This window comes from Choloepus didactylus, chromosome Y, assembly GCF_015220235.1.
Source record: "Choloepus didactylus isolate mChoDid1 chromosome Y, mChoDid1.pri, whole genome shotgun sequence".
NCBI classification, from domain to species: domain Eukaryota; kingdom Metazoa; phylum Chordata; class Mammalia; order Pilosa; family Megalonychidae; genus Choloepus; species Choloepus didactylus.
In genome coordinates, this window is record NC_051335.1 from 53,907,615 (window position 1) to 53,920,330 (window position 12,716).

A 12,716-nucleotide genomic window follows, 5' to 3' on the forward strand; every position below is an offset into this window, starting at 1 on the left:
GACACTAGGAGAGCATAAAGAAGAATTTGAAAGAATACATAGAAAAAACCAGACATCATGGAAATAAAAGACACTACAGATGAAATTAAAAATATACTAGAGATATGGAACAGCAGAATTCAAGAGGCAGAGAAAAGGTTCAGCAAACTAGAAGACAGAGCAACTGAATTCAAACAGACAAAGAACAAATGGAGAAAAAAAGGAAAAATTTCAGCAGGGTCTCAGGGAAATGATTGACAGCACAAAGCATACAAACATATGCATCTTGGGAGTCAGAGGAAGAGAAAAGAAGGGAAAAGGGCCAGGAAGAATATTCAAAGAAATAATGGCTGAAAATTTCCCAACCATTATAAAAGTAATAAATATGCAAGTCCAAGAATCCCAATATATTCCAAGCAGAATAAATCCAAATAGACCCACTCTAATACATATACCAATCAGATTGTCAAACGCCAAAGCAAAGGAGAAAATTCTGAAGGCAGCATGAGAAAAGCAATTCACCACATACAAAGGAAGCTAAATAAGATTAAGTGCTGATTTCTCATCAGCCACCATGGAGGTGAGAAGGCAAGTGTATGATACATTTAAGACATTACCAGCCAAGAATTCTCTATCCAGCAAAGCTGTCCTTAAAAAATTAAGGAGAGTTTAAAATGTTCCAGATAAACAGAAGCTGAGAAAGTTCATTAACAAGGGACTGGCCCTGAAAAAATTACTAAAGGGAGTCCTGCAGGCTGAAAAGAAAAGACAGGAGAGAGAGGCCTGGAGGAAGGTACAGAAATGAAGATTATCATTACAGATAACTAAAAGGATAAAAAGAAAACAAAACAGATCTGACAAATAAAAGCCAAAGGATAAAGTAGTTGAGGTAAGCACTGTTTTTAAAGTAATAACATTGAATGTTAATGGATTAAATGCCCCAACCAAAAGACACAGATTGGCAGAATGGATTAAAAAATATGATCCATCTATATGCTATCTACAGGAGACTCACCCTAGACCCAAGGATACAAATAGATTGAGAGCAAAAGTTTAGAAAAAGTTACTTCATGCAAACAGTAATCAAAAAAGTTGTAGCTATACTAATATTGGACAAAACAGACTTTAAATACAAAGCATCTGTAAGAGAAAAAGGATATATATATTAATAAAATGGGCAATTCATCAAGAAATAACAATCATAAATATTTATGCACCTAATCAAGGTGCCACCAAGTACATGAGGCAAACACTGGCAAAACTGAAAAGAGAAATAGAAGTCTCTACGATAGTGTGAGACTTCAACACACTACTCTCTTCAATAGATAGGACATCTAAACAGAGGATCAACAAGGAAACAGAGAACCTAGATGATATGATAAATGAAGTAGACCAATTGGACATATATAGTACATTGCACGCCCAAAAATTCCTCTCAAATGCTCATGGAACATTCTCCAGGATAGACAACATGCTGGGGCACAAAGTAGGTCTTAATAAATTTAAAAAGATTGAAATTATACAAGTACATTCTCTGATAGTAATGGAATGAAACTGGAAACTAATAACAGATCTAGAACTGGAAAATGCACAAATATATGGAGGTTAAGAAACATGCTCTTAAACAATCAGTGGGATAAAGAGGAAACTGTGAGAGGAATCAGTAAATAGCTTGAGATGAATGAAAATGAGAACACAATGTATCAAAACTTATGCGATGCAACAAAGGTAGTGCTGAGAGGGAAATTTATAGCCCTAAATGTCTACATTAGAAAGGAAAAGTGTTAAAACCAATGACCTAACAGAACAACTGGAGAAACTGGAGAAAAGACAACAAACTAATCCCAAAGCAAGTAGAAGGAAAGAAATAACAAAGAGTAGAGTGGAAAGAAACAAAACAGAAAATAAAAAACAACAGAATGAATAAAACCCAAACTTGTTTCTTTGAGAATATCAATAAAATCAACAAACATTTAGCTAGACTGACAAAGTGAAAAAGAGAGAAGTTATAAATAAATAAAATCAGAAATGAGAGGGGGGCATTATCATGGACCCTGAAGAAGTAAAAAAGATCATAAGAGGATACTATGAACAAATGTATGCCAAAAAACTAGACAAATTAGATGAAAAGGGCAACTTCCTAGAAACACATGAACAACCTACACGGACTCAAAAAGAAATAGATGACCTTCAAAAACTATCACAAGTAAAGGGATTGAATTGGTCATCAAAAACCTACTAACAAAGAAAAGCCCAGGACTGAATGGCTTCATAGGAGAATTTTACCAAGCATTCCAAGAAGAATTAATATCATTCCTGCTCAAACTCCTCCAAAAAATTGAAGAACACTACCTAACCCATTCGATGAAGCCAACATCACCGTAATACCAAAGCCAGATAGAGATAATACAAGAATTATATATATATCATGACCAAGAGAGTTTTATTCCAGGTATGCAAGTGTGAGTCAACACAAACAAATCAATTAATATAATGTCACATTAACAAAATGAAGGGAGAAACCACATGATCATTTCGATTGATGCAGAAAAGATATTTGACAAAATTCAGCACCCTTTCATGGTAAAAACACTTTGAAAGGTAGGAATTGAAGGAAATTTCCTCAACATGATAAAGGGCATATATGAAAAACCCACAGCTAACATCATACTCAATTGTGAGAGACTGAAAGCTTTTCCTCTAAGATCAATCAGGAAAAAGACAAGTATGCTCACTGTCATGACATTTATTCAATATTGTGCTAGAAGTTCTAGCTAGAGCAATTAGGGAAGAAAAAAAGATAAAAGGCATCCAACTTGGAACGGAAGAAGTAAAACCTTCACTATTTGCAGATAACATGATCCTATATTTAGAAATAGACCCTCAATCTATGGCTAATTGATTTTTGACAAAGCTCCCAATTCCGCTCAACTAGGACAGAACAGTCTTTTCAATATATGGTGTTGGGAGAAAATACCCATAACCAAAAGAATGAATGAAGACCCCTATCTCACACTCTATAAAAAACTAACTCAAAATGGATCAAAGACCTAAACATAAGAACAAGTACCATAAAACTCCTAGAAGAAAATGTAGAAAAACATCATCAAGTTCTAGTGATGTGGTAGTTTCTGGGACTTTATACCCAAATCACAAGCAACAGAAGGAAAAATAGATACATGGGAACACCTCAAAATTGAATGCTTTTGTGCTTCAAACAACTTTGTCAAAAGTGTGAAAAGGCATCTGACTCAATGGGAGAAAATATTTGGAAACCACATATCTGATAAAGGTTTGATATCCAGAATATATATACATATTTCCACAACTCAACAATAAAAAGAAAAATAACCCAATTAAAAAATGGGCAAAACACATGAATCAACATTTTTCCAAAGAGGAAATACAGATGGCTAAAAGGCACAGGAAAAGGTGCTCAGCTTCACCAGCTATTAGGGAATTGCAAATCAAAACCACAATGAGATGTCATCTCACACCTACTAAAATGGCTGCTATAAAGCAAATGGGAAACCACAAGTGTTGGAGAGGATGTGGAGAAATAGGAATACTTATCCTCTGCTCATGGGGATGTAAAATGGTACAGCCACTGTGGCAGTTCCCCTGGAAGCTAAGTATAGAGCTGCCTTATGACCTGGCAATCTCATTAGTTGGTATATACCCAGAAAATGTGAAAGCAGGTACGCGAACAGACATTTACACATGGCTGTTCATAGCAGCATTATTCACAATTGCCAATAGATGGAAACAACCCAAATGTTCATCAACCAATGGATGGATAAACAAAATACTGTATATATATATGATGGAATATTATTCAGCAGTAAGAAGGAATGAAGTCCTGAAGCACATGACAACATGGACGATCCCTGTGGACACTATGTTAAGTGAAGTAAGACAGACACAAAAGGACAAATATTGCATGGTCTCACTCATATGAGCTAATTACAGTATGTAAACTCATAGACATAAAATATAGAATACAGTGTTTCAGAATGTAGAATGAGGATAAGGAATGAGTGCAGTTACTTAATATGTGCAGAATATTTAATTAGATCAAACTTAGATGTTTGGGAAATGGATAGAGTTGATGGTGGTATGTTATTGTAAGAATAATTAACAGTACTTAATTGTGTGTGAATGTGGTGATAAGGGGAAATTTAGAGTCATGTATGTCCCCAGAAAGAAAGTTGGAGGCTAAAACATGGGATTGTATAACACAGTGAATCTTGTGGTGGACAATGGTTGTGATTAGCTGTACAAATAAGGAAAAGTACTTTCATGAACTAGAAAAAATGTATGACACTATTAAAAGAAGTTAATAATAGAGGGGTAGAAGGTAAAAATGTATATAGGCAAAAATGTACCTATTGCAAACTATAGACTATAGATAACAGTAATATCTTAATATTTTGTCATCAACAGTAACAAATGTACCATACCAATACTATGGGTCAATAATAGTGGAGGATAAGGGGTATGGAAGGATTTGGGTTGTCTTTATTAATTTTATTTCTTTTCTGCAGTAATGGAAATGTTCTAAAATTGAGCATGGTGATGTACGTAAAACTATGTGATGATATGTGAGCCATTGATTGTATACTTGGATGGTTTGTATGGTGTGTGAATATATCTCATTAAAATTGAACTTTTAAAAAATCCAGCTTTCTTTCTTGAAAAAAATAAACCTAGAAAAGTTGTAGCAGAGCAAAACTTCCTCAAGATGATAAAGGTATGAAAAAACCATCACATGATACTCATACAGAAAATTATGAAAAATCTACAACAAAGCTAGTAGTGCCTATAAAGAATTCAGCAAAGTGGTGGGGTGCAAGATCAACAAGCAGAAACCAGTGGTGTGTCAACAAACTAGTAGTAAACAATGTCAAGTGGAAATCATTAAAAAAACTCTTTCTACAATAGCAACTAAAATTATCAAATATCTTGGAACAAAATTAAATAAGAATACAAAGAAAACAAACAAAAGATTTCTAAAAGAAATTTTTTAAAAAGCCCAAATAAATTGATGACATTCCATGTTTATAGATTGGAAGACTAAATATTGTTAAGATATGAATGCTATTCAAAGTGATTTACAGATTCAATGCAGTCTCATCCAACAGCCTTCTTTACTAAAGTGGAAAAACCAAGCTTCAAATTTATATGGAAGAGTAAAGGGCTCCAAATAGGAAAATCATCTTGGAAAAGGAGAACAAAGTTTGAGGACTCAAACTTCCTGATCTTAAAACCTATTACAAAGCTGCAATATTCACAATAGCTTGATACTGGCACAAAAATAGACATATAGGGCAAAGGAATCTAATTGACAATTCAGAAATCAAACTCATCTTTTTGACAAGCATGCTGATTCCATTCAATGCAGAAGAATAGTGTTTTCAACACATGGTGCTGGGAAAATGAGATATCTATATTCAGAAGTATGAAGGTGGCCCCCAGCTTCATACCATACACAACAATTACCTAAAGTCTATCAAAGACCTAAATATAAGGACCGCAACAATAAAACTCCTGGAAGAGAACTTAGGGAAGCATGTTCAGAACCTTGTGTTAGGCAATGGTTTATTATACTTTACAACAAATCATGAGCAATGAACAGTAAAATAGACAAATGGGACTTTATAAAAATTAAAAATGTTTATGTGTAAAAGGACTTCATCATGAAAGTAAAAAGAAAGCTTTCCAAATGGAAGAAAATATTTGGAAACCACATTTTGGATAAGGGTTTAGTATCTCCTATATATAAGGAAATTCTGCATCTCATCTACAAAAAGAAAACCCAATTTTCAAAAGGGCAAAAAACTTGAATAGACATTTTTCCAAAGAAGATATACAAATATCTAAAAAGCTCTTGGTAAGATGCTTAACATCATTGCAAATTAGGGATATGCAAATCAAAACCACTCTGAGATACCACTTCACCCTCACTAGAATGACTAGTATTAAATAAACAGAAAATAAATGTTGGAGAAGATGTTGAGAAATAGGAACACTCGTTCATTGTTGGTGGGAATGTACAGTGGTGCAGCTGCTGTGGGAAACAGTTTGGCAATTCCTCAGAGAGTTAAGTATGGAATTACCATGTGGCCTGTCATTCCTACTTCTAAGTATATACCTAAAAGAATTGAAAGTGGTTACTCAACTGATGTTTTTACACTGATGTTCATAGAGGCATTATTCACATTTACCAAAAGATGGAAGCAACCCAAGTGTTCATCAACCAATGAATGGATAAACAAAAAGTGATATATACATACAATGGAATAATTATTCAGCCATAAAAAGAAATGAAGTTCTGATACATGTGACAACATAGATGAATCTACAAGACATCAAATAAGCCAGATACAAAAGGACAAGTATTAAATGATCTTATAGATATAAAATAATTACAACTGCAAATTCATAGAGTCAGAAACTAGAATACAGGTTACCAGGGGCCACAGTTGGGGTAGTGAATCAAGAGTTATTGCTAATTGGTACAGAGTTTTTGTTTGGAGTGATGGAAAAGTTTTTCTAATGAATGGTGGTGATGGTAGGACAACAGTGTGAATATAATTAACACCACTGTAACATATATTTGAATGTAGTTAAAAGGGAAATTTCAGGTTGCGTATATGTTACTAGAATAAAAATTAAAAAACTAAAACCATGAGACATCAAGAATAGTTAATTCTAATATAAAATATGGACTATAGTTAATAGTATAATTAAAATAATAGTTTCAACAATTCTAACAAAGGTACCATACCAATGAAAAGAGTTAATAATAGGGAAAACTGAGTGGTGGGGGGATGAGAACTCAGTATTTTCTGCATTACACTTCTGTAATCCTATAATTTCTATAGTAAAAAATTTCCTGTTGATATTTATGGTCTAATTCCCATAACCTTTTCCTCTCACATCTCTCCTCTTCTTCCTCCTTTTATTTGTTGTTTAGTGACTGGAGTTGGGGTAGAGTGATAGAAACTGAAAAACCATCTTTGTTGGCAGGAGCTTTCCATTTTTAAAAAACAGTATGTCAATGGGTAGCAGAGTGGAACTTATGGCCTTGATCAGAAATTGAATGGCACACTTCTAAAAACAATAGCAAGGACAAAAATATTTGGGATGAAAGACAAAAAGCCCATATTTAACTAGTTTTGAAACAAAGTACTCTACAAATACTAAATTTTTCTATTTATTCTATAACTCTTTCTTTCCTTCTTAAAATATTTGCCTATTATTGAAAGCAAGTTTAATTTAACATTAAAAGATGAGAAAAAGTCTTTAAACTCTGTTGCAAAATAAATCAGAAGCCTACAAACAAGGGAACTCAAAAAGGTTTAACCTAGGTCATAAAATGATGGGGGAATCCCAATCAATATACAGTATATATTTTAAGAAGGAACAATTCATCTGCCTAATTTTGGAAAAGTATCTTTTTATTATGACCCCAAGCAATTTAGGGAACCAAAGATCCCTAAGTCAAATAAACATCAGGAATTCTTATTTTTATTTCCTTTTGGATGCAAAACTTCTGTTATTGAATTAACTACTGTAGTAGCTTGGATAGTTAATCAAATATCATCATTTTCCCTGAAGATAATATTTTTCTAATTGTAACAGTAGAAAAGCTCATGATAGGAAATGTGGAGCACAGTCAAAAGAATAAGAAATACAAATAATAATAACTGATAATCCCACTATTCAGAGTTTATGACTCTTGACATTTTATCATAATCTATGCACCATTTTATATCTTAACATGTTAACTTAGCATTATATTTTAAGCATGTCCTTATTTCATTAAATATTCTTTTATAGAATTATTTTTTAAATGGCCCTATATTAGGCCATTTAATAGATGGAGCATAGTTTATTTAAACATCCCCTTGTAGGATATAAAAATTGTTATATCATATATTGTATAGTATATTGTATTAAATTATACTTCTTGTAGCACTTTATGAGTGTGCATTTTATTAGACACCTGTCAGCACTGAGTACTATCAGTTAACACATTCTTTTTTTTTTTACTTGCAAATCATAAGGTCTATTATCCTAAACATATAAAGAACTCTTACAAGACTACAAGGAAAAGGCAAACAATCCAAGTAAAAAGTGGGCAAAGGACTTGAATAGACATTTCTCCAAGGAAGATACACAGATTGTCCAATAAGCACATGAGAAGAGGCTCAACATCATTGGTCCTTAGGGAAAGGCAAACCAAAACCACAGTGAGACACCACTTCCCACCCGTTAGGGCAGTCACAATAATAACTAAAAAAAAAAGAGGGAAAAGTAGCAAGTGTCCGGGAGGATGTGGAGAAATTGCAGCCCTCGTACATTGCCGGTGGGACTGCAAAATGGCGCAGCGACCATGGAAAGCAGTTTGGCAGGTCTTCAAAGAGTTAAACATAGAATTCCCATGTAGCCCGGCCATTCTACCCCTAGGTTTATATCCCCAAAGACCCGAAAACAGGGGCTCAGGCAGATACTCGTAAGCCAATGCTCAAGCAACACTGTTCACGCTAGCCGAAAGGTGGAAATGACGTTAAGTGTCCATCAGCTGATGAATGGATGAAGACATTACGGTACTCCTATATCACGGAGTATTATCCAGCCGTACAAAGAAGGAAGGACTGATACAGCCTGTAGCACAGTCAAACCTGGAAAGCATCATGGTAAGGAAAGAAGGCAGACACAAAAGCCCACATGTCGTAGGATCCCATCTCTGTGAAACATCCGCAACAGGCATATCCTTGCAGCCAGAAAGCCCACGAGGGCCTGGCTCAGGGCTTGTGCCATGGGGACCGCTTCCTGGGAAGGCGTTTGTTTTGGGTGGGGTGAGGGAAATGCTTTGCAACTGGGTCCTTGTGATAGCAGCACACCACGGTGACAAGAGTGCAAGCCCCGGAATCGTTCGCTTTCTCGTCAAGTGGAAAGCCAGCGTCTCCTCCAAGATGGGGTCCACCATCTGGGCGCCTGGGTTCCCACCGACAGGCCCAGGCCCAGGCCTCAGCAGAGCCAATGGGAAAGCGCTGACATCACGAGGCCCACGTGTCGAAAAGGGTACTCGGTGACCACAAGGATACGGTGCGCATTCCTGACAACCAGCATCCTGCGAGGTGGGCAGCGGCTGGAGCGTCGAGCCAGGCTGACCGAGAGACCGTCTCTAAGATGCCGGGGAGAAGGAGCCGTAGAGGGTCGATGCGTCGACAGAGGCGGAACCGCTCTCGCACCTCTCGCGCCGAACTGACCTTCTCCGTGAGCCAAGTGGAGCGCCTGCTGCGGGATGGCCACTACGCCCAGCGCCTGGGCTGGTCAGCACCCATCTTTCTAGCTGCCGCAGTCCAGTACCTGACCGCCAAGATCCTGGAGCTGGCAGGCAATGAGGCCCGAAACAGCGGCATGAGGCGCATCACCCCGGAACTCATTGACAGGGCCATCCACAACAACGCTTTGCTCAGTGGGTTTTTCGGAACCACGACCATCTCTCAGGTGGCCCCGGCTCAGGGGTAGCTGCCGATGCCCGGGGCCCAGCCGGAGCCCGGACCAGCGCCAAACCGGCTTGCAGCCAGGGGAGCCCCGGCCTCTCCCCTCCCACCCCCCACTCCCGGACCCTCCCCGGCCCCCGCTGTGTTTTCCGCAAATGTTACTGAAGTTTCCAAATGCAACCTTGGACGCGCTTCAGGCTCTTTGTGGGGGAGGTGGTGGTCAGACGTCCACAGGTGGCTGGAGGGACGGGAGCTGGTGGTCTGGGCGGCGCATTTGGATCAGCGGTGACAGTTTGGTGACAGTGCAGGGTGTAGCTCTGGGTGGGTGGTGGGGGACGGGCAGCTGGCTTGGGTGGGGCCTACCGTAGACCGCCTCCCCCCTTGGCTCTGAGGAGGACAAGGCATGGGGGTGAAGTGCCTAGAAGGATGGTAGTCATTGGGGTGGGGCTGAACACCCCGACTGAGGTGTGCAAGGTTTTATCCTTAGCGGGAAAGTCGGAGGGCAACGGGGTGGGGTTGGAAAGGGGAGCAGCGCGGTTGGCAGGAACCCCGATGGGGCAGGGGCTTTTCCGTGAAGACTGACGACTGGCGCCAGGGGACGATAAAGAAATGTGCAGAGAAGGCATGATGGTCATGGAGCATGCAGTATCATGAGTCTCATTTGGGGGCGTGCTGTGTTTGAGAGGCCGGGAGCACCCATAGCAACCTGGTAAACAAACCGTAACCTAGCAGCAGCTCGCGAGGGACAACGCACATCCGCTATTTGCATAACCAGGCAGCAAGGGATATGACGTCAGTGCGCGTCCCTGCGCGTCTGCAAAACGGAGCGCGACGCAACGCGACGCGGGGCACGTCACAGCGCGCCGGCAACGGCACCTCCTTCGCTCTTTTGTCATCGCGCAGGAAGCGCTTAGGCGGCGAAGATGGCGGCTGCCGGGGCTGGCCTAGGCGCCGGTGCGGTCCTGGGACCCGATGCCGGGGACTTCCTGGCCCGGTACCGGCTGGTGTCGAACAAGCTGAAGAAGCGATTCCTGCGGAAGCCGAACGTGGCGGAGGCCGGCGAGCAGTTCGCGCAGCTGGGCCGCGAGCTACGCGCCCAGGAGTGCCTCCCGTACGCGGCCTGGTGCCAGCTGGCGGTGGCGCGCTGCCAGCAGGCGCTCTTCCACGGGCCCGGGGAGGCGCTGGCGCTGACCGAGGCCGCCCGCCTCTTCCTGCTTCAGGAGCGCGACGCACGCCAGCGCCTGGCCTGCCCCGCTGCCTACGGGGAGCCGCTGCAGGCCGCCGCCAGCGCCTTGCGGGCCGCCGTGCGCCTGCACCTCGAGCTGGGCCAGCCGGCCGCCGCCGCCGGCCTGTGTCTCGAGCTCGCCGCCGCCCTGCGCGACCTGGGCCAGCCGGCCGCCGCCGCGAGACACTTCCAGCGAGCCGCCCAGTTCCAGTTGCCCCAGCTGCCTCTGGCCGTGCTGCAGGCGCTCGGCGAGGCCGCCTCCTGCCAGCTGCTGGCCCGCGACTACAGTGGGGCCTTGGCGGTCTTTACGCACATGCAGCGCCTCGCGCGGGAGCACGGCAGCCACCCCCTGCCGCCGCCGCCGCCCCAGCCTCCAGGACGGCAGCCGGGACCCGGCGCGGCGTCCGCGCTGCCGGGCTTGCTGCCCCCTAATGCCGTCCCCGGAGCGCCTGCTTCCGCGGCGCTAGGCGCCTTCTCGGACGTGCTGGTCCGCTGCGAGGTGTCCCGCGTGCTGCTGCTGCTCCTCCTGCAACCACCGCCCGCCAGACTGCTGCCCGAGCATGTCCAGACCCTGGAGAAGTACTCCTGGGAGGCTTTTGACAGCCACGGGCAGGAGGGCAGTGGCCAGCTTCCCGAGGAGCTCTTTCTGCTGTTCCAGTCTTTGGTCATGGCGACGCACGAAAAGGACACAGAAGCCATCAAGTCGTTGCAGGTGGAGATGTGGCCGCTGTTGAGTGCTGAACAGAATCATCTTCTTCACCTCGTTCTGCAAGAAACCATCTCCCCCTCTGGACAGGGAATCTGACCAAATCACATTAACCCAGTGACTTTTTTCCTGTTGTCAAACCTGATGCATGCTCCTTTGCATTTAGGGGAGAACAAAAGACATTGATCCTCATTCTACAGTTATGTTATGTTACATTGTCATCATAGGAATAAGGGTCTCTATCCCAAATGCTTATTTCCAGAATAGTAGGAGAACAATAAAAATTTTTATTTTTATTAGGTTGGAGTTAGAGGACGTGGTCCTCTTCCCAAAACCTGGCAACATAAAAATGAGAATCCCTTTCATCCTCTACCCAACTGCCCCTGCCCATCTTTGTTTAATAGGGGGTGTTTTATTTTGCTTAGCTCTTTAAATACTAATACTTGGGCTATATGGTTTTATTGTGACTCTTGATTTCAGAAAAGGGTTAACCTATTTTCTTTATGGCTGTAGATTGAGAAATTCTAAATAAAATGTTAGCAAATTGGATCTAGCTAAGTTTTTAATTATTAATATATAACTGGAGGAGGTTTTTCCAGAAATGTAGCACACTGGTGTGCTGGAGCTCGCTTGTGCTGGCTTGTGAGAGCTGACTGCACATCTCTTCCCACCTCTGCATTCAGTGACAGCCCATCAGTAGCTTGAAATCAGCCATGATGGGAGTATGTATGCTATGGAAATCAGCAAACACTACAAATTAATGATTTTCTCCCTAATTGCTCTGTGGTAGGTTGAATTATGTACCTGAGAAAAACATGTTTTTAATCGTAATCCATTCCTGTGAGTGTGAACTCTTGTAAGTAGGACCTTCTAAAGATGTTACTTTTAGCTAAGGTGTGGCCAACTGAATCTGGAAGGGTCTTAATCCTATTACTGGAGGCTTTAGAGACAAGTTCACAGGGACAAAGGCACCAGGGAGAAGAAGCTTAGAAGTCAAAGGAACCCAGGAGAGAGAAGATGCTACCATATGCATTGACGTGTGATGAAAAAGCCAAGGGCCAAAGAATCACCAGGAGTGAGGCCCAGAGTGCCGGTGTTCCAGGAAAAAGCATCACCTTGCTGACATCTCAGTTTTGAATTTCTGCTAGCCTCAAAACCAATAATTCCCCATTGTTAAGCCAACCCATTGTACGGTATTTGTCGTTAAAACTGAAATGTGCCTTCCCGTTTGCCTCCGAATTGATTGTTAAATATTTGCCAGCACAAAGTATAACATGACAATAGGAAAGAA

The 12,716-nt window shown here is 41.5% G+C and overlaps 2 protein-coding genes across 2 annotated transcripts; both read left to right on the top strand.

The window, feature by feature from the left end:
* Positions 1 to 9,177: 9,177 nt before the first annotated feature.
* On the top strand, positions 9,178 to 9,519 carry LOC119524141 (histone H2A-Bbd type 2/3-like). Its single transcript, XM_037822770.1, has one exon. It carries the CDS (start codon positions 9,178 to 9,180, stop codon positions 9,517 to 9,519), a length of 342 nt encoding a protein of 113 aa, XP_037678698.1.
* Positions 9,520 to 10,417: 898 nt separating this feature from the next.
* On the top strand, positions 10,418 to 11,524 carry LOC119524051 (40-kDa huntingtin-associated protein-like). Its single transcript, XM_037822718.1, has one exon. It carries the CDS (start codon positions 10,418 to 10,420, stop codon positions 11,522 to 11,524), a length of 1,107 nt encoding a protein of 368 aa, XP_037678646.1.
* The last annotated feature ends 1,192 nt before the right edge of the window (positions 11,525 to 12,716 follow it).